Consider the following 21,712-nt stretch of genomic DNA (forward strand, 5'->3'; position numbering starts at 1 on the left):
CCCTATTTCCATTAATTTTGCGACCACAACTGCTGAGGTGTGAGCTGGTGCGTTGTCGTGATGGAAAAGGACTTTTTTGTGGGCCAATCGTGGGCGTTTTTCTTGCAGCTCGGTTTTCAAACGGTCCAATAATGATGAATAATATGCACCTGTAATAGTTTTACCCTTTTCCAGATAGTCGGTGAGGATTATTCCTTGCGAATCCCAAAAGACAGTCGCCATAATCTTTCCGGCCGAAGGAACGGTCTTCGCCTTTTTTGGCGCAGATTCCCCCTTTGTAACCCATTGTTTAGATTGTTCTTTGGTCTCAGGAGTGCAGTGATAGCTTTGTCATGTCCAAATGTTGATGCAAAATATTATGTACCCGTTCATTCGAGATGCCCACAGCACTAGCAATCTCACGCACCTTCACTCTTCTGTCATTCATCACCTTATCATGGATTTTATCAATGATTTCTGGAGTAGTAACCTCAACAGGGCGTCCAGAACGTTCAGCGTCACTTGTGCCCATATGACCACTCCGAAAATTTTGAAATCACTTATAAACTGTTCTAATCGAAGGTGCAGAGTCACCATAATGTTTATCAAGCTTCTCTTTAGTCTCTTGAGGCGTTTTGCCTTTCATAAAGTAGTGTTTAATCAACACACGAAATTCTTTATCGTCCATTTTTTGAAAATCACTCGACTTCCTAGATTCAAACGAATGCCAAACACAAAGAAATAGACTGATCTGGCTGAAACTTGGTGTGTGTTCTTCCAAGAGATGCTACTAACTAAACATAACCTCGATACGCGCCAGTAGTGCTATCTCTCTGACTTTGCACGGACTTTTCAAACGACCCTCGTAAATGTTGAATGATGGTTTCAAGAAGGAAGGTTATCTGAAGGCAAATGGCACCATGATTGTGTACCAGTCGTACGTCGGTTTAATTCTAGATGAAGTACGAAACATCAGTCGGACGACTGATTCAGAACTCCCTAAAATCAGTTGTATTGAAAAAGGTTTACAAAATTTCCCTTCATTTAGGTTACTAAATAAAGAAAAACCTCTTAGAATTAATTACAGACTACACACACAATCTATAAATTAAAGAAGGTATTGCGAAGGTGTATAATACCAATTTTGGTTTTACAATTTGGACTTTCTCTTTCTCTCTTCAAAAGTGTGCTTCTTTGCTGCATAAAAATACCAAAAAAGTTGTAGAAAGTCAAAATTCGATATTTTGAATCGATACCACCATGATACCTTAGCATTTCGAAAAAAAAAATTATGAGAGAGTTTACACCAGACACCTATTTTTTTTTATATCAAATGTTACAAACAAAATAATCAACGTAAGCGCAATTTATACTACGAACACGTAAATCTACAACTTCTAGTTGCGCTATTTTTTTCAGTTAAATTAGGTGTAAGGTAGATTTAGGGAAGGATGTTCCCTTCAGACTATAAGCCTACTGAGAACAAGGTTACGACTTCACAAATTTAATTCATATTGCAACAACTATCACAAATTTGCTAGTAATAGTTTAAAAAAAAGAACAACTAACTTTTTAAATAATTAAAAAATGTTTTCTTGATATATGTAATAAATAAGAATGTTTTTGAATAAGAGTTTGGGAGAGGGTGGCACATTTGAACAGAATTTACATTTTCTGTTACAGAGTGCACAGAATCGTATTATTGGACCTTTTTATTTTGTTTTCTACAACTTTCAAGTCTTCTCAACAGATCTATATCAATAAACAGTTGGTACTTTACGTACATATCTATATTTTTTTAATTTAAAAATGTTTTGTCAAATGTTAATATCTGCCCCACTTTGGGTAGCTTTCAACCCAATATAAAATAGAAAGAAATGATATTACTTTACTCTGGATCTACCTTCTATCAGTTATTTCTCTCACTACTACATTACTTTCTCTTTTAAAACACTTTGAAGTTTGATGGGTTTAGGAAGTTTGAACAAAATATTCGGTTTGTTGCGCTTCTTTATGTAGATTCGGACCACTTTCCCCTTCTCTGCGATTAAACAAAAAAAAAGTCACAAACTTGCAGGTCGGTAGGGCACATTTTAACTGAGATGTTGAAATGTGTGCCCCCTATCCTTCCATAAAAGAAAATAAAATATCCAACACTTTTTGCAAGCAAATAGACTTTTGTAAATACTGGATTTAAAAATACGAATTCCAAATGTTAATATGGACTAACAATACTTACACCTTGTCCACTACAATCTTCACAATGCACTTCCAAAGCTGCACCAAAAATTTTACTTCCACCTTACAAAATAAAATATTCCTCAATTCTGACTTAAAAAACAATGAAAACGAAGGGAAACTCTGTCAATTATACAACAGGTCTACCACAACATATGGAGAAAATTACCAATCATAAATATTTTAAATATTTGGCGAGAAATTAAAACTGTACAAAGGTGCCCCCTGCCCCCTCTCCGCTATTTTCTGTTCAAAGAATTTTGATATAAACATTATTTTAGATAACATATATACAGGGTGACCAGAGTTATATGCTCCACCCACTTTTTTTTTAAACGGAGGGAAATTTCGAAAAAATAAAAAACACGTATTTAATCATTTTTAGTCTAGTTTATTTTCAGTGATTGGCCCATTTTTTTAAACCCTTGTATCTCGAGATACAGCATCCAACTTTTGTTTTTCAAATGGAACGTTATATTTTTTGTTGCATATTTTTGTAGTATTTGAGCTCCTAAAAACAACAAAAAATTTTTTTTTGAAATCGGTTAGGTTTTACAAAAGTTATGGTAATTTAAAAGTATGAAAAACAGACAGTTTACTGTCAAAATTACGTTATTTTTTGGAAATTTCTGTCGAGGTAACCTCGAACAACTCTCGCATTATGTGCCGGGCAACCATCTTGTTGAAAATACATATCTAGCCGACGTTGTAGATGAACATATTCAAGCAGAACTGGCAAAATGTCTCTGAAAAAAAATTTGGATACCTTTCACCAGTTAAGTTCTCTCTGTAGAAGTATGGGCCGATTAGTTGATTTCCTAAAACTCCTCACCAAACGTTTGTAGAAAAAACAATCTGAACGTCGAATTACTCTAGCCTGGCTAGATCTTGATTTTGCCCCCATAAGTGCTGCTACAAGCAAAGTGTGGGAGTCCAGAGTTTTGGCTTGTCTATCCGTTGGTTGTGCCCAGTTTGAACAGATACTTTAAAAAAAATAACGTAATTTTGACAGTAAACTGAACTTTGTTTTTCATATTTTAAATTACCATAACTTTTGAAAAACCTAACCGATTTCAAAAAAAAATTTTTTGTTGTTTTTAGGAGCTCAAATACTACAAAAATATGCAACAAAAAATATAACGTTCCATTTGAAAAACAAAAGTTGGATGCTGTATCTCGAGATACAGGGGTTTAAAAAAATGGGTTAATCACTGAAAATAAACTAGACTAAAAATGATTAAATACGTGTTTTTTATTTTTTCGAAATTTCCCGCCGTTTAAAAAAAAAGTGGGTGGAGCATATAACTTTGGTCACCCTGTATATTGTTTTGGTATTTGTAACCAACAACCTCGCAGATGGTCTTGACCAAGTGTGTCTTTTATATAAGACTCTAATAAAAAATAAAAAAGAAGCAAAGGGATTAGCTAAGTGTTTAGCTTACTGGAGATCCCTTGTTCAAATCCAGCTGCTGGCCCTTAGATTCTCTCTTCCTAGGCTTGTAAAGAAGAAAACACTTTTATAGACGCAGTGCATTGAAAAAAGCTCCAGATGGCCGTAGAAATAAATAAAAAAAATAATAGTAATACACAAAAATAGGGCGGTCGTCTGTTTAGTGGTTAAAGCGTAGATTGGTCGCTGGTAGATAGTTCGAATCCCGCATTTTGATACTTTTTTATTTTTAAAACATTTTTAATATTAAAGTAAAATTACTTCTGCCTCCGTCCATGATATCCAATTTAATAGATGTTAAATCACTCCTGAAAAATAGGCTTTACTTTACTTTTGAAAAATTTTAAACTTATTAATAGACAAATTAAACATTGCTTCTTTTATTAAGTTTTACGCTCTTGTTTAAGAGATTTAAGGTGAAAATAGAAAATATATTTGTAGCTGGACGTTCATTAAGCGGCAGCCATGAATGGCCGATAATTAAGTTAGAGTTTCAGTCATTAGTCCACAGCTCCAGGCTACTTGGTGACCTCTGGGGCCCCTTATATTCTCCCTTCTCTCACAGCTCTTTCCTCCCTCTTCGTATCGGTTTCCTTTACCTTTCATCTGCACTTCCTTCCTCCGATAGCAAAATATGACGAGTGACTTTTCACTGTCATCCCAGCATCCAGTAATGAGGAACATACTCTATGTATACCTAATACATTCCTTCAGATCCTCCTATTTCCCTTTCTTTTCAAAACTTAAAACTTTCCAATAGTAAATGGTTGTCTCCATAACAGAACACATGTAAAAATCAACCCTAGTCGGGCTAGCTTTAGGTTAGCTTGAAAAGTCAATCAGTATAGAAACAAGCGTGCCATGTCACACCTCTTTGTGTACATAGTACCTAACTCGGTTGGCTGTTGAATGCAAGAATATAAAGGAGGCCAGAGGGCTAAGTGACAGATGCCGCGCGATACACTCTATTGACACACTGTTACACGGTGATAAATCCGTCCAACTGCTGGAACTTTTGGGTGCAGCTGCCCCCACAAAAATACAGTTTCGATCACTACAGTCGGATGTATGACTCCACATCAGATGAAAGCCGACGGTGGTAGATTTCTTAGTGTTTGCTTCTTCATGATTCTGGATCAGTTCTGATATCAGACTGCATAGTGTGAAACTCATATTCTGATTAGTATTATATCTAATTGTAGGCTGTGTTAAATTGATAACAAAAACCTTTAATAGATTTGTATTTGTTTCAGGGGCGGAACTAGGAGAAGAATATCGGTTGAGGCGTGCGCGCGGACAAAGTGTCATGTGTAAGTGTTAGTGAGTTGGGCGCAGAGTGACCAGTGAGAGAGTGTAGCAGAGAGACAATGAGTTCTTACTTTGCCAACTCATACATGCCAGATCTAAGGAACGGAGGAGTAGTGTCGGCGGAACATCCGCACCAACAACACCATTATGGGGCAGCCGTTGTACCGCAAGGAAACGAGGATCCCACAGCCTGCGATCCAACGGTCCTTCGGCAGGGTATACCACCTCATCACTATGGTGGCCCACCAACGGCTGGACAACCACCTCAAGGTATGCCATACCCAAGGTTTCCACCTTATGATAGGATGGATATTCGGGCGGCTGGTTACTACCAAAATATGGACTACCGAGCCGATTCGCCAGGCTCCATGGCCGGAGGCGGCGGTGGCGGCGGAGGTGGTCATATGAACCAAGCGAATGGCCACCAAACACCCGTAGTCTACGCTTCGTGCAAACTGCAAGCGGCCGTGGGCAATGGCATTGGCGGGCCTGAAAGTCCACCGGAAATGGAGATGAGTCACCATCCGCCTGGCCATCCGGGGCACCAGCAGCACCATATGGCGCCGCACCAACACCACGCTCAGAACGCGCAATCCGCACAGCCTCCGCCGCCAAACCAGCAACACATGATGTACAACAGCCAGCCGCCTCCTCAGGCGCCCGCGCACCACCCGCAGCAACAGGTGGTCCAGCAACCGCCGCCCAACCAACAGGCTGCACAGAACAACAACAATAACAACAGCAACCTGCCCAGTCCACTGTATCCCTGGATGAGAAGTCAGTTCGGTAAGTGCCCATTTAATTCCCATCTTAGTTTTACTTCAAACAAAACAAAAAATCCATTTCTAAATTGAACAACTTCATCAGATCTGAAATCTACCCGATTTTAATAATACTTCCTTGAATAATTAAATATTTAAATTTTCGAAATTCAGTTCTAAAAGCAATATATTATTAACGCAATATCCGGAAAATTTAGCCTGGCGATCTTTAGTAAGTGCAGTAAAATTGTTGTTTTTCAACTTACTTTTAGAGAAAATGCTCTTAACTTTTTCATGAATGATCCAGAAATATGCGTCACAATAGCTGATCAGTTAGTGGCGACGACAGCAGAGCTAAGATTTACGGCGTACCGAGTTCGATTCCCTACCTGGGCTTAGGTTATTTTCCTTCAAGTTTATGGTTTATAGCGCCCTGTTTCTTAACTTCATGAATTACCTAAGTTTGACGAATTCATCTCCTAATATGAAGTATGTAATGGTTTTCAGATTGTCTTTTTGCTAACCACCTAGAATTGCTTATATCTTTCGAAGCCATTTCTAGTCCTCTTTACATACTTCCTGAACTTTAAGAATCTGTGCCTCGCTCAATATTATTTTCCGTTCTGGAGTTAGTATTTGTATTCCCAACGAGACGTTGGAGGATTCAATCCCAACTAAAAGTTTTCATATCTCACATAAGCTGCTTACTAACTACACAAAAAAGACGAACTAAACCTTCGGAACAATTTAATACTATGACTAACAGAGAGGCAATCAGAATGACCACAAATAGAACTCAAACTAATATCTATACAACATCGTTCTGTAATCGATCTGGACCTAACGACTTTATCTGTGGTGATCAACCAAACTTTCAAATTACAAACAAAAATCCAGTCCTTTTAATCAAAATCAGATTATGGTTGCTCCATTTTAGGTCTTTAACGATCTTAAGATTTTATATAAATCTAATAATCAATAATTCTTGGACCCTTTTAATGGAAAATCGCAGAAAACCATGATGAGGCCAGAATGTTGCCTTTTTGGACAAAAACAGTCAATTGTAAGATATAAATTATTGAAATTAAATTAAATTGAACTTTTAATGAAATTGTATTAAATTAATATTAATTGAAAATTATTAGATAACAGATTATATCAAAGTTACTAAATCGACTTTACAACTCGAAAACGGCACTGACAATTTTCCGCAGGTTACATGCGAGGCTCGCAAAATTAATATGTACTGTCGAACCTCTCAATAACGGACACTGGCGGGGAAAGCAAAGTGGCCGCTGTTTGGAGGTGGTCGTTAGAAGGAGGTAGGCAAGTTTCATAATGAAAAAATATGGGGTTTTTCCAAACATCTATTTAAAAATTGTTTATTACGAGTATTAATAGATTTAAAAACGTAAATAGTTGCATAATTATTTAGCTATATGATATGCATCACATTTTTCTTAATTATCCGATTTGGTTTTTGCAAAATCTTCCAACACATTTATTTTCTCTTCTAGAGTTAACCACTTACGTTTGATATCGGAAAAAATAATATTGTTCGTCCAAAGTTATATTGAAAAATGGTTAAAATGGTACCAGATGTATGGAGCTGATATAGGAAACTTTAGGGAAAACCAGAAAAAAATAAAAACTTGAGAGGGGATAATTATTTTGATCACCGCGTCAAACGAACTTTTAATAATAAGGTGGTCGTTGGTGGGAGGTGAAACATATAATCCGTTCCCCAAAATCAATGTCCGCGGTCGCTATGAAGAGTGTCCGTTAGACGGAAGTTCTTTTATACAGAAAGTGTTTAGGGGTAAAACGGGGAAATTCAAAAACTGTCCGTAAATAGAGGTGGTCGCTAGTGAAAGTGTTCTTTATGGGAGGCTCGACTGTATTGTGGCACTGGAATCGATTCCCAGTTTAGGCCTTGGAATTTATTTTATGGTTACATTAAACATTTATGTTGCTCATACCCCTTCGTACCACAACACCTAATTTGGTAATTGGACGTAAAATCCGCCAAAAAAAAATAGGCATCACTTTACTCTCTTTCTTTTGGTACATTCCATTGCATTCATCGAAATCAGTAACACATCTAAATAAAAATATTTCCTTGCAAGTAACTTCTGGCGTATCCACGGTTCAAGGCATGAACCGCAGAAGGGCCTATTTAAGAATTTAGAGGCCTATCACTTTAATTTGAAAACTTTTGTCAGAAAGCATTGCTTTTAGTAAAGTTCTGGGGTGCTTTAATGTCACGTTTCCTTCTATTTTATACTTATTGTAATTTATTATCATATTATTGATACCAAATTTCTTTTTAGTATAACCTCCAAGTTCCGGAAAATAAAATTCAGATAGTTGATAGAAGGCGGAACTTCCACTTACAGAACTTAGGGAAAGTACTGCTGTAGATTATCGCCCAAATAGAGTTGTTTAGTTATAGCCATGATCTCAATTTGTTTACGTCAGCTATACTTCTACGCCTGTACTTTGTCACAAAAGAAACAAAAGTTCTTTTATTATTAATAATAATATTATTATTCTCTATTCTATTTTTTATTCATATTACAATACTAATTTGAAATGCATATAAACGGGCACCGTAGCAACCCTAACCCTTCGTTCTTCGTAAAAAATTCTGACCGCCCACTAATTTTTAACCCAACCGAACTAACATCTCTATCGACTATAAATCAGTTCTGTAGCTCCCTCAATCCTGGGCCTGTGGAAGGATAGAAAAAAGAAGAAATAATCGTTTACAGTTAAAACCCCCACCACTATTTGTATCCTTTTTTAATACGTATGTATAATACAGAGGGAGAAATGAGTTCCCATTGTTAGATGTGTGACATGCGAGTAGAGGATTGGGCGGAGTGTTCTCCAGAGATTGTAGTTTTTAATGGTTATGAAAATATTTTTTTTAAAAAAAGTCTGATGAAAGGGCATCGCTTTGGCCCTTGCCAGAGAAAGTGCTTACAAAGTCTCAGAACACCGCTGCAAAAAAAAAAAGGGCAGGAGGGCGGCGATTCTTCCTGCAAATTCTCTTCATAGTGGGAGAGTTTTACAAGAAAGTAGAAAAGAATTCGAGGGTAAAAAAAAAAAAGAAATAAAGTTATTCGGTGGCTCTTTCTGAAGAGGGATGACCGGGCCAAACTTTGTCTTCCTCTTTTGCCACTTTCTTTTCAAAGAAAAAGAAAATCTTACCCACTTTAGTCCGTTCTTCTTTCTAAACTTGGCAAACCCATACACACACACACACACACACACACACACACACACACACACACACACACAAACTGGGCAAGGCTAGCTTGTAACCCAAAGTACAAGGGTGCCTTGTCAAGGGACTCTTGATTTACTGTTACGCAACCCATTAGTATTACTGCACCTTCTTCTCGGTTCTTCTTCTTCCAGTACCTACCGACCTTCTCGCTGCCATTCAGACATACAATTATCTTTAGTGTTTCCTATATAGCTTCATTCTTTACCTGCTAAAATTGCGAGCATAGCTCTCTAATTTAACTAGAATCACTTTATTTTACATTGAAATGGGGATATGTTCGAAATTCTAACTATTTATTAACATGGTATTTGTAGGTCATATTTGTTTAGAATAGGTAAATTGGCCTCTTCTCTTTGTAGAAGATGTAATGAGACGGAGGATTTTGAACACATAGTTACGGTTTACCCTAATTACAAAAAAGAAAGGGAAAAGTTTTTTAATGAGATCACAAGATATTTCATTGTTTCCCTCTATTTTAAGGAGATAATATTCTCAAATAATATCTACGTGTATTCTTCTTCGGTAGAATTTATTAAAAATTACAGTATTTAAAAACCTAAAGGCCAGATATTGCTAAAAACCAAATACAAGTTGTTGATTGGTTAATAGTGCAAACACTGATACAAAAAAAAAAAAAAACTATTCCAGAGATAACAAACAGTTATATCCCTATTATAAGTAAAAGTAGTTGGCTTCCTGGACCTTTTCCCTTTTGTCAGCCCTTAAAGCTCGCCCTACGGTGATTGATTTTCATGAAATTTAATAATTTCTATTAAATATAAATATAAAAAGCTATTTTAATTTAATATTTTATTTCTTTTATTGTTTATTAGGTAATAAATAATCTCTTAGCATGTACTCAACTCAATAGATGTATGCCATCAATGTAATAGAGCAGTTAGGGCAAACTACGGCCCAGTGAAAGGTTCAATCCGGCCCGTCACATATTTTATACTAATAATTAAAAATAACAAGTATTCATAATAATAATTCAAGAATACTAGTTGAAAAATTGGGGTAATGTTGCGAATTTAAACAGTGAATTGGTGAAACCTTACCTGCAGCTTGAATTAATTTGAACTCCAATTTAATAATAATCTCAAACAATTATTTCTAAATGTTCCAAAATTATAGTTCTACAAGGGCTTGTCGTCATCCAGTTTTACAAATTTATTATATCATCATGTTCAGAGTATTTGTGCTATGTTTGCATCTTCTTATGTCTGTGGGCAGCTTTTTCCAATAATGAAACTTAGAAAAAGCTGTGTTCAGAAATAGAATGACTATTGAACACCTCAGTTCAATCTTAAGAATATTACGTCCAAATTTGAACCAAATTACAGCCAACTACTCGCAGCTTCATACATCGCATTAGTTTAATTTTAATATTATAAAAATGTCCTACTTACCACATTTTTTAAATAAAAAAATTATTAAGGCCCCTCAAAATTTCTCATTTCAGTTTTTGGCCCGCTCCTAAAAACGTTTGCCTATCACTGCATTAGAGTAACACAATTCTTCGACTGAGTAAAATTTATGTTTATGAATAAATAAATGAATTACGATCGTGAAATATTAACGGAAAATAAACTGATTCTTGTCATTAATTGCTCATTAAAAATGTTGACAGTTCATTTTGAACTAAGTATTCTATTCAATATTGAAAATGTGCTTATGTCCGCAGTGCTGAATTAAACAACGCTGATTTCGCTCGTCGTAGCATGAATTTTTTTCCCACATTCCTGATAGGTTTTTGACTTACATCCATTAACTGAGCTTGATCAATTTATTTGTTGTAGAGAATTTGATTTCAATTAAGTTTCCGTCTCACATTATACTTACTGACACAAATATTGATTCAGCTGTCAAATAACGGTTCAGAAGTCAAATACTCTTCACCAAACTGATTGATCCTGCCAGGAATGTAGACTACATGCATGTTTCAACGTGTGAAATCAACTGAGTGGTTAGCCAGCTGGATTCTCATGCTGGAATTCCGGATTCGAATCCAGTTTTCGGATCTTTAATTTTCTCATCCTTAAAACTTGTAACTGCTCACTGTTCGTTGATTATCTCTGTTATTTGTAACGAGAGAACACTGTACAGGGGCCTGCAGGGTTCTGAAAATAGCTCCGGGTGCCTCAGATATCTGTGTGTTTTAAATTAACTTAAATTAAATTCAAAACCGATGAAGATTCTAAGTGGCATGAAGTGGTATGAAATAAATGTGAATAAAGTTAAGCTTTAGTCCCAAATTAATGAGATGAAGGTGCAGTGCGTGAGAAGTGATGTAAATAATCTGGATAGATAATGATCAATTGGATTTTACATCAAAAGAGACGTGATTTTGTGAGCAATCTATAGTAGAAAATTATAAAAAAGTATTGGGCTAATGATAATATAAACTTTGTTTAATAAAATTATCAAAACACCTCATTAACCAATGAAATGTCAAAACTTCATATGTGGACCAATTTCAATGTTTTTAAAAATTTTTATTAGGCCAGATAATGGGCATATAATTGAGCCCTAATAAGTTAAAAGGGGCATTTAATCCAGAATACTGTAATAAAATACCAGAAAGTAGTTGGCTAAAGTTGTGCTTTGTAGTAATTGATGTATTTGCCACCTGTACCAGCCAGAACGTACTCCCCTCCACCAGTACTACTTGTTGAGCTTGCATCCCCCTCCACACTACTAACCCATCCCCACCCTAGTTCACAATCTCTCTCTGCCCCCCAACTGTAGTCACGTGGGTAAGAGTAGCGTCTGCATTTACTTCTGACAGTCCCACAGTAAGGTAGTGTACTCCATGTGTGCACCGCCCGTTGAATTTATGGTTTTTAAGAGTGAAACTAGCTGCTATCTCACCGTAAGCTTTACACGTTGTCTGCTGACACACTGCCCTCTCTGCATACATAAATAAATACACCAGTGCTTTATGCAGTAAAAAACCTTAGAGTTCTGCTAGTTAATAATGTCCCTTCATCGTAGTTATTTCTCTTCTATAATTGTATCTTTTTTCTTTATTTTAATGAATTCTGAATGAAATTTATTTGATATTTACTTGAATGCCAAACGTATGATATAAATAACAATCATTCTTTATTGAAAACAAAGGTAACTAGCATAAGCAGTTCAAGACCCTGGTCTTTCAGTCAAGTTTAGCATGCATACGCTAAGATTTCATTCGATGAATCCATATTCCCTCCCTCTTTGCTATCAGGACGTTGATTGTTGATGAAGTGATTATGAAGGGTGGATTTGTAAGTAGGAAATCCATAGTCCGAATCCCGTGTGTAGCTACTTGTTATTACTTAGGAATAGGTTATTTGTTAGGTTAGTATGAGCTTCCACTTCGTCCACAGCACCTAATTAGTAGTTGGACGTTAAGCTTTGCCTAAAAAACTAGGCGATTACCTTATTACTTTACTTTTTACTCTACGATTTTCTGCAACTCAATAATTAAGAGTCTAATAAAACATTTTCTGCTAAATACTCAGTTCTCTGAGATAAAGTTACCTACCCTGGTTAGCCTTCTTGTAAATAACGTTTCAAATGTACAATTCCAAGATCCACCATCATTTTGCAGTCTTCAATTCAGAAATCCATCTTTCATAATCGCCTAAAAAAAATTTTTACTTAGCAAATTAATGGTTTCTAATATTGTACTTTAACAGCCAATTTTAACAAGGCCAATTTTTTGTAGTCACATTTTAACAAAAAAATTTAGAGTATATTGAATATTGTAAGAGAGTTGAAACCGTAAATTATGTTGAATTGACCCATTATAAGATGGTTCTCTGAGAATAGTTTTCTGATTGAATTAGGTAATTATGTCGGAAATTCCAAGCGTATTTACAAAAATTTATAATTGGTTTCCACTTTTGGATTACCATTTAGATATGTTATTAGCTGCTCTTTTGTGAGACTCTCCTTTTCAAAAAAGCGAATGCGTAACTCTTTAAGTACCGGACACTCAGCGAGAAAATGATAAGTATTCTGTGGCAAGGACATATCGCACAAAGAACAGAGGGAACCTTCATCATCTCTAAAGAAATCTATAATTAAGGTACATAAGTTCGCCTCTCGCTTTAATAATCCAGGAGATCTGATATAGAGAGAACTTATTGTTCATAAATTTATTTTCTCCTAAATCATAGCTCAGTTCATTGTACAGTCTTACAGAAAAGCAGTTTCCAGTATTAATAACAAAATTCTGCTTAAAGTAAAATTGCAATTGATCACAAATGCTTTGGGTATTTATTTAAGTAGGAAAATAATATACCCAAATGAATTAATTGTTTTCGGTGACTGATTTATTAAATCCAGAAGGAAGAAAAGGATAATGCCAATTTTAGTCATTATTTTTGCCGAGCATTCGACCTGATTACTAGGTCATCTTCAAGATTTTATGCTATTTACACATTACAATTTTTTTTTTGCGTTGTAATTATAAGTTTGGTGTGTATTCTGTCCTGTCTGCTTATGAACTCAGTATTTTGACTTCGACTTTGAACAATCAATCAAAAGTACTTCGACAGATAGCTGACGCTCCTTTCTACGTGACTAACCTCACTCTACACAACGACCTCAACATCCCCTTCATACACCAATTAGCCAAGACTACGAGGGTCGTTTGAAAAGTCCGTGCAAAAATAAAAACTACTTAATTTTTTGGGGTAAACCTTTTTTATTTTTCAACATAGTCTCCATTTAGGCTTATACACTTCGTCCAACGCTGCTCTAGTTTGTTGATCCCTTCCGAATAATAGGATTTGTCCAAGTCTGAAAAATAGCCATTCGTTTCTGCAATCACCTCCTCGTTTGAATAAAATCTTTTTCCCGCCAGCCATTTTTTCATATTGGGGAACAAATAGTAGTCCGAGGGAGGCAAGTCTGGAGAATAGGGGGGATGTGAAACGAGTTGGAACCCTATTTCCATTAATTTTGCGACCACAACTGCTGAGGTGTGAGCTGGTGCGTTGTCGTGATGGAAAAGGATTTTTTTGTGGGCCAATCGTGGGCGTTTTTCTTGCAGCTCGGTTTTCAAACGGTCCAATAACGATGAATAATATGCACCTGTAATAGTTTTACCCTTTTCCAGATAGTCGATGAGGATTATTCCTTGGGAATCCCAAAAGACAGTCGCCATAATCTTTCCGGCCGAAGGAACGGTCTTCGCCTTTTTTGGCGCAGATTTCCCCTTGGTAACCCATTGTTTAGATTGTTCTTTGGTCTCAGGAGTGTAGTGATGTATCCATGTTTCATCCACAGTGACGAAACGACGCTTAAAGTCCTGCGGATTCTTCTGGAACAGCTGCAAACCGTCCTTGCAACACTTCACACGATTTCGTTTTTGGTCAAGCGTGAGCAATCGCGGCACCCATCTTGCGGATAGCTTTGTCATGTCCAAATGTTGATGCCCACAGCACTAGCAATCTCACGCACTTTCACTCTTCTGTCATCCATCACCATATCATGGATTTTATCAATGATTTCTGGAGTAGTAACCTCAACAGGGCGTCCAGAACGTTCAACGTCACTTGTGCCCATATGGCCACTCCGAAAATTTTGAAACCACTTATAAACTGTTCTAATCGAAGGTGCAGAGTCACCATAATGTTTATCAAGCTTCTCTTTAGTCTCCTCAGGCGTTTTGCCTTTCATAAAGTAGTGTTTAATCAACACACGAAATTCTTTTTCGTCCATTTTTTTGAAAATCACTCGACTTCCTCGATTCAAACGAATGCCAAACACAAAGAAATAGACCGATCTGTTTGAAACTTGGTGTGTGTTCTTCCAAGAGATGCTACTAACTAAACATAACCTCGATAAGCGCCAGTGGTGCTATCTCTCTGACTTTGCACGGACTTTTCAAATGACCCTCGTAAATACCAAAAATTCCATACTGCTCTCTCTACTTGCTCAAATCCTCTAGTACAGTCTCTCGCCTCCTCTGACATTCCTGACAATCCTCCTCGCCGACTGAATCGCCAGTGGCCCCGCGACTTCCTCGCAGTCTGAAGCCCTAAAATTAATATCCTGTAGAAAGTGCTGCCGCTAGGCAGTTTCTTTCCTCCTGCCTTTCACGCCTCTATACTTCTATCTCCCTATTTACTTATTGTATAGTGAATTATACAGATTGTAAATAACAAAATAAATTAAGACTTTGAACAATGCTTTCACAAATTCTACACAAAATATTAAAAGCACATAAAATATAATTTTATAACTATTGATATTATAATTTACTGCATTAAATTTAATTACTTTTTTTACAATTATGAAATGTCATAGATTCTTATGCAGGCCATTTTCATGGGCAAAATATTTACTTATTACTTAGATTTATTATACGTAATAACAGATAACTTTACACTCTCCCAACCACTTTTTCTAACCGTCCATTGTTTTAATTATAAATTTTAATTATACATTTATTTTTTTATTTTTTCTAAAAAAGGCAACATACTGGACTTCTTGAAATATTAAACAATATCAGCAATTATTACATTTTTATTGTTACATTGTCTACAAAAAAGTCTGCTCATTTTTTTTCAAACTCACGGAGAATACTTTAAATATTTCCAGAAATTCTTTAAATAAAATTATTTTTCATTGAACTTGAATCTAAATGAAAAGTAAAATTGACTGCAAAGTAAGATATGTTAGTTATTATTTAAATCTTATGTTGATGATTTTGCTGAAATGATTTTTTGAAAAACTTGATTTTAATTTCAAAATGGAAGCTCTTTTACGTATTACATTAATTTCTTTGTATGCCTAATTTCTTAGTTGTTTGTTAGAGTATAAATTTTTAGTTTAAAAAGTCCCAAGGATCGATATTAAAATGGAATCATGCTGATACCGTACAAGTCTGCCCTCTGTCGAGTCAAGTGCCGAACTAACTGTGTAGGTAAAGGTGTAAGGTGATTGGCTACTTACTTAGCTTTTACATCCCTCTCTTCATTCTTGAAGTCAGCTTTGAAAAGGCCGTTAATATCTGGATTATCTTCTAATAAAATAAATATTAATGATAATAAAAACTACTAAGAAAAGTCACTTTTCTCAATTATGAAAATTGATACATTCTTCATATTAGTCATTTAACTTATTGAAACTTTGACTTACCTTGAAGTATATGAACATAATATTCTGTGCTAGTCACAATTCCAAACATCTTAATCCAAAATTCTTTCCCCAGAATACTTTTTGTATGTCCGTAGTTTTCTTATTTCCTGAAGAAGAAGCGGCTATTTACAGGGTGTTCATTTTAAGACGGCTCAAATGCATTTCATGCTTAAACGGTTGATCTGAGCAAAAAAATGGTAGAGAAAAAATTTGTTACCCGTCACCTCTAGTTTCAGAATACGTGACTTGATTTTAGATTCCTGCCCGCATACGCGGCTGACGCGCGACCAAAAGTGAGTGTTCGCAGTTGACCCCCATTTTCATATACACAGTTTAAAAGAGTATAAAAAGTAATGAAAGAAACCGGAAACCGCAATTCGATATTTTTAAAATTAATGGTGCTAGGCCAATTCAAAATCTGGTATTTTTAACCATATTTCATTTTTTTTAACTTGTTATCAAAGAGAAAGAAGAGCACACGATAGGTCATTTTTATGTATTTTTCCATCCCCTTTCTACTAAAAATATTGCCAAGGCAGTAAAGCTAGTATTTTTCTTAATATCGGGAAATAAGTCGTTTTCCGAGTGATTTTTCTAAGAAAAATCAAATGTTAAGAGCTTTAGATATTCTCAAACATACCCAAAATGGCTAAAAAATAATTTTACATCTGTTACAAACAAGAAGGTTTAATAATTATTTGGTAATTTTGGGAGAGTTGCGTTTAATTACCAAAAAAAAATTGGAAACCTCCTGCCACATATTTAAGTGATCAATATCTTTCATGTAAAGGATCAAACTTATTCCTTAATTTATCAAATAATGCACTTTAATCAACTTGTGAAGCATGTACTGTGCCTTCAAAGGTGCCTCCTCTGATACAGAGAACAGTTGATAACCTCCTGGCTAACCTAGCTTGCGAGCTAGCAGGCAATTTAAGAACTGAGTCTGGTACTTGTCTATGGGAAGTTGGACCGACTGAAATAAATATGGCAGTAATCCGAGCAAATCTCTCCTGTAAAACTATAATTTGTCCTTGTCAGAATGTACGTTTTCCTAGCATTCCAAATTTTCATTACCCTCTAAAGCGTTTTCTGTATCCTAAACCAGTTTTCTCTTAAAAGTCAGTTTTTCTGCCAACCATTTTAAATTATTCATTAAAGAGTCAAAATTTGAGAATTTATGATATAACTCTTACTAACCAGTACCCATTTAAATTTAAGCTCAGATACAGGAAGTAAGCTTATTTGTTACTGAATACAAACCGTTTGGGTTTCGAAATGTCCAGTATCGTAGCTCTGAATTTGGAAAATTATAAATCGTCAGCTGTCAAGTGCTTCATACCTTCAATATAAACAAATCTGAATGGTATCTTTATTATTTCTTGCAGTTGCGGGTGTGGTTATAGGTTTGAATCATTATATATCATCAGGTAAACTCAGGATGTAGTTGAATATCTGAACTTAATAGCAGTAAAAAAATAAAAATAACTTTTATCGTAAATGAAGCGTAAATATGCAAATGAACTACTGTCATTTTCTTCTGTTATTGTTTCCGGCTCACCCTATTTGTTCGCAGACAATGAACTGATCATTTTGAATTCTTTGTGGCAATTTCTATCACCATCTTAGTTATTTTACTGCTGTAAAAGTTGGTGTAGCTAAAAAATGACCATTTTTTACTTAATTTACTATACAATTCTTGTATCTGAACAATATTCTGTTCTATATCTGCTTTCTAGATAGGATAGACTTTGCTATTCGTGATATTTTGGATCCTTACCTTCTATCTTCGGTGGTGGCTGTCCAGATAAATCTTTGCCAGCAAGGATCATGTACAATGCATAAGGCTTTCTTCTTTCTTTTTAATTTTTGTTTTGTTGGTTGCACTGTCCATAAATGAGTTTGGCAAAGATTTTTTTTTTACTTCTTTGTACTTCGTGTTATCTTAAGATATCCTACCATTTTAAGCTCACACTTGTTACCCAGCACGAAGAATGTTGGTCGGTGTGGGTGGACATCGGTAAGGAACGAATAATGCGAGATTAGGAGATCTAAATGGAAGCCTTAACTCAGGTTCGTGAGTAGGGTTTTCTATTGGCCCAAAATCGTAGCTAGGGGCTGCCTACTACTGCGTTCTGGTGACCAACTAGTGGTACTAAATTTAAGAAGTTCACAAACAGTTGTACTGAAGTAAGTTTTAAACCCAGCGAAAGTAACAAATTGTACTCTGGCAAACCGGTTCCATCCTCTCTTGTCGATGGTGTGAAATTCCTAGAGAAGCTGTGCCCCTAATTACTGCAACCTGGTTGGTGTCTTTGCCGAGTATGCGTTTCAGTCACAACTATCGTTTTACTGTCCAACATAATCGATGAAATACAATACTTGCGGCCGGTTTTTACATTAAATTCCCTCATTTGCAGCGAGACTAGCCAAACCCAATATCCTTGAAACAGGAACAGTCAACTTCTGTTCCGTCCTTGTCCTCAACGGATATGACCAGCCACTGCTGCCTACCCCAAGCTAAGACTCCGAACGAGCTTCCAAGCTTTCGTAGCCTCGCTTCCTGAGTTCGAACTCAACTGAACTATTGATCTTTTCATGAATTTGTTTCCGTTTCCGTAGCTTCTATTCTTAGCTGGAGCCAGTCTGGGTTTCTATTTTAATTTACTTAGCAAAAATTATGGGAACTGCGTTTTAGAAACAAAACTCCAGTTCACCGTCTTTGAATTTCATTTTCTACACTCAGTCTCCAACTATTACCGTTCTAATCTCTACCGCTACGATTACTGCTTGTTTATAAACACTCGGTATTCTATCTTTTTAATTACTTACTTAAAGCCATGGTAATTATACAGTTTCTTCATCGCTCTGACATTTTCTTCCAAAATATGTCACTCCAAGTATAAATAAAAGATAAACAGGAAATAGCTCTAACTAAACAACTTATTAAGAGGAAAGTAAGTGGCCTGAAATAAAGACAACTCTGATTACGAAATTAGAAATGATATGGAATAATATACTTACTGTCATTGTAGACCAATTTACTTTGTCTTCTTTCGATTTTTTTTTAATCTTTAATGTAATTTACCACTGCAAAAATACATAAAAGAAAATCATGAGTGGAGAAGGCACCCAATGGTGTCACTCCAGTAACGTGCTTTGCTCTCACGATAAGAGAAGATCACTAGGCCATCTCTTCAATCTCCTTAGAGGATTACCTGGTAATGTGGAGGAAGATAGGTGTTCTATGAGAGGGTTAGGATGAGCTGCCGCAGAGGAATGAAATTTGAAGAAACGATTGTTAGCAAGATCTGTAATGAAAAGGATTTTGAGGTCATTATGGATAGTGAGGTTAGATACATAGAACGAAGCGTTAAAAAGTTTTCGAAGTATTTTTGACTGTAATGCCTGGAGGCGTAGTGAGTTGGAATGCTTAGTAGATCCCCATATTTCGATGCCGTATGACCAAATAGTTCGCAGTAACAGTAGATATAAGAGTCTTTTGTTATGTGGGTTAAGTTTCGAACGTTTGTCAAGTAGTCTGGCGAGAAGTTTGTAGCGTTGGTTAGTTTCTTGTCTTTTCGAGTCTAGAATGGGGATTCCATGACAACCGTTTGTCTAGGTGCAGTCCAAAGTAGCGTACTTCCTTTCGATGTAGTTTTTTTTTCTATTTTTATTATGAAATGGCAGAAACACCAGAGTTGTCTGTGCTATTATCTATTTGGTTAAAAGTATATAGAATTTTTTAAAACTTAAAATTTTTGCAAACTTTAATATCTTTTCTTTAATTAACTTGTTAATTTTTTTTTACATATCACGTCCAATGAACTGAGTTACTCAAGAAGTTGAATTGAATATATTTTTCATTACTTTTATTTTATTTTATTGAATGTAAACCAATTTTTGTCGGAAAATTGACAAGTTGTGTAAAAGTTACATTAAATCCAGCAAGGTTTACCAATAATTTAAAGTTTAATAAAAATATTTTTGGTTTTAAAATAAGTTAGATAGATAAATGTAAATATTAATTAGACAGATTCTTAAGTAATAATTCAGGTCTGATCTAAGTGGAGCAATAGCCGTAGCATAAAAAAGCACTACTTTTAACTAACTGAAGAATAATGGAGACCATGGTTTTTCTGTTATTAAGGAACATTACACTCAATGGAGTTGAAAAGGAAATTCTAAAGAATGGTTATCGACAGAGAAGGTTATATAAGCACGCTACAAATAAAAATACTATCTTACACATTTTATATAATTCATTGCATTTAAATTAAATAAATTAATCAGAATGCAGTATATTATTAAATATGTGCATTTATAACCTAATAACTATATTAACAAGCTTACAGTGGCAGAATACCGTGACTTTAGTAACAAAGCAATAAATTGGGGAGACGATCTTTTTTTTAAAAAAATTATTATTAAAATAAGATGAAGGGAAGACGTTGCGGACTAGCGAGAGGAGATCTTCTGACAGTCAGGAGGAAGAAATATAATTCTTTATTTCGTTAACCATCACGAAGACTGTAATCCTGTGGTCAGTTGCTCCCTCCATCCTGAGGGTCCAGTGCCACTAATCATGTGGAGGATCCAATGCTACACCAGACCTGTTATACGAGACCAGTCTGACCGCTTCAATAATGTATATAATTGGATTAACTATTGCGTTATGATCGTTTTATTTTACAAATTATTATTCTCTCCCCTCTTTCTCTAACCCTAATAATCATTATTAAACAAAAATAAAACGTTGTTATATTTTTTCCTCTTGAGCGGCACACAGCGTCCTAAATGACTCAATCAAGAAGCTTGAAATAATAGTTTTATTTAAATAAACTATAAATAGGAAATAGTGCTAGATGAATATTATAAGTGAAATTTAACTTTAATTTACTTCTACCCCGGCTCAGAAATATTCTATTACTTTTTTTGAAAAAACTCGTACAAATTTTTAATTTTGAGTTTTGATGAAAAATAAACGTTTTGTAGTCCACTGAGTCAAGAAATAGTTTGTTTATAAATTTTTGTGCGGTGTCAGAACAGTCTATTCAGAAGTTCCAACACAAAATTCAAAAAAGGAGAAAACCAGAGATCGTTCAAATTTAAGACTGGTTTTAGGTCTACCCTAGAACTTGACAAAGAGCTTTTAAACAAAATTAACCAGCCAAAAGTGCCTTCTTTGAATAGATATTTCAATATTTAGGCATTTTCTCGCTCCAAAAATTGCCTTCAATCTTGGGCAAGTTCATTGTCTGCACATCTGGATCCGTTAATAGTGCTGCACGAGACCGAGACGAGGCGAGACTTTATGCAGTCTCGATCTGGGTCTCGGTCTCGGTCTCGGTTTTTTGAATTTTTGTTTAAGTATTAAAAGCGGTTTGCTATTAATAATCTTTTCAAAAAATGTTATTATTTTCTAATAATTATTTTAATTTATATATTGGTAATGAAAATGTGTGTAAAAGAAGACAACTACTTACACTTCAATGCATCATATATTACTATTACTGTTATATATCTTTATATAATTTCAAAAAGATGTTA

At 35.4% G+C, this 21,712-nt stretch overlaps 1 protein-coding gene across 4 annotated transcripts in view; it reads left to right on the plus strand.

Annotated features, from left to right (window-relative positions):
• Positions 1 to 21,712, plus strand: part of LOC141453154 (homeotic protein antennapedia-like) — a 1,160,806-nt gene that overhangs the window by 1,130,006 nt on the left and 9,088 nt on the right. For all 4 annotated transcript variants that reach the window (XM_074125977.1, XM_074125975.1, XM_074125978.1 and 1 more), the window contains one exon: positions 4,921 to 5,761. In XM_074125977.1, the coding sequence (XP_073982078.1) occupies positions 5,035 to 5,761 (727 nt within the window). In that variant the 5' untranslated portion in view covers positions 4,921 to 5,034. The remainder of the gene's footprint in view (positions 1 to 4,920; positions 5,762 to 21,712) is intronic.

Source organism: Rhodnius prolixus, unplaced genomic scaffold, assembly GCF_049639745.1.
Source record: "Rhodnius prolixus isolate KJV_2025 unplaced genomic scaffold, Rpr scaffold_3, whole genome shotgun sequence".
NCBI lineage: Eukaryota > Metazoa > Arthropoda > Insecta > Hemiptera > Reduviidae > Rhodnius > Rhodnius prolixus.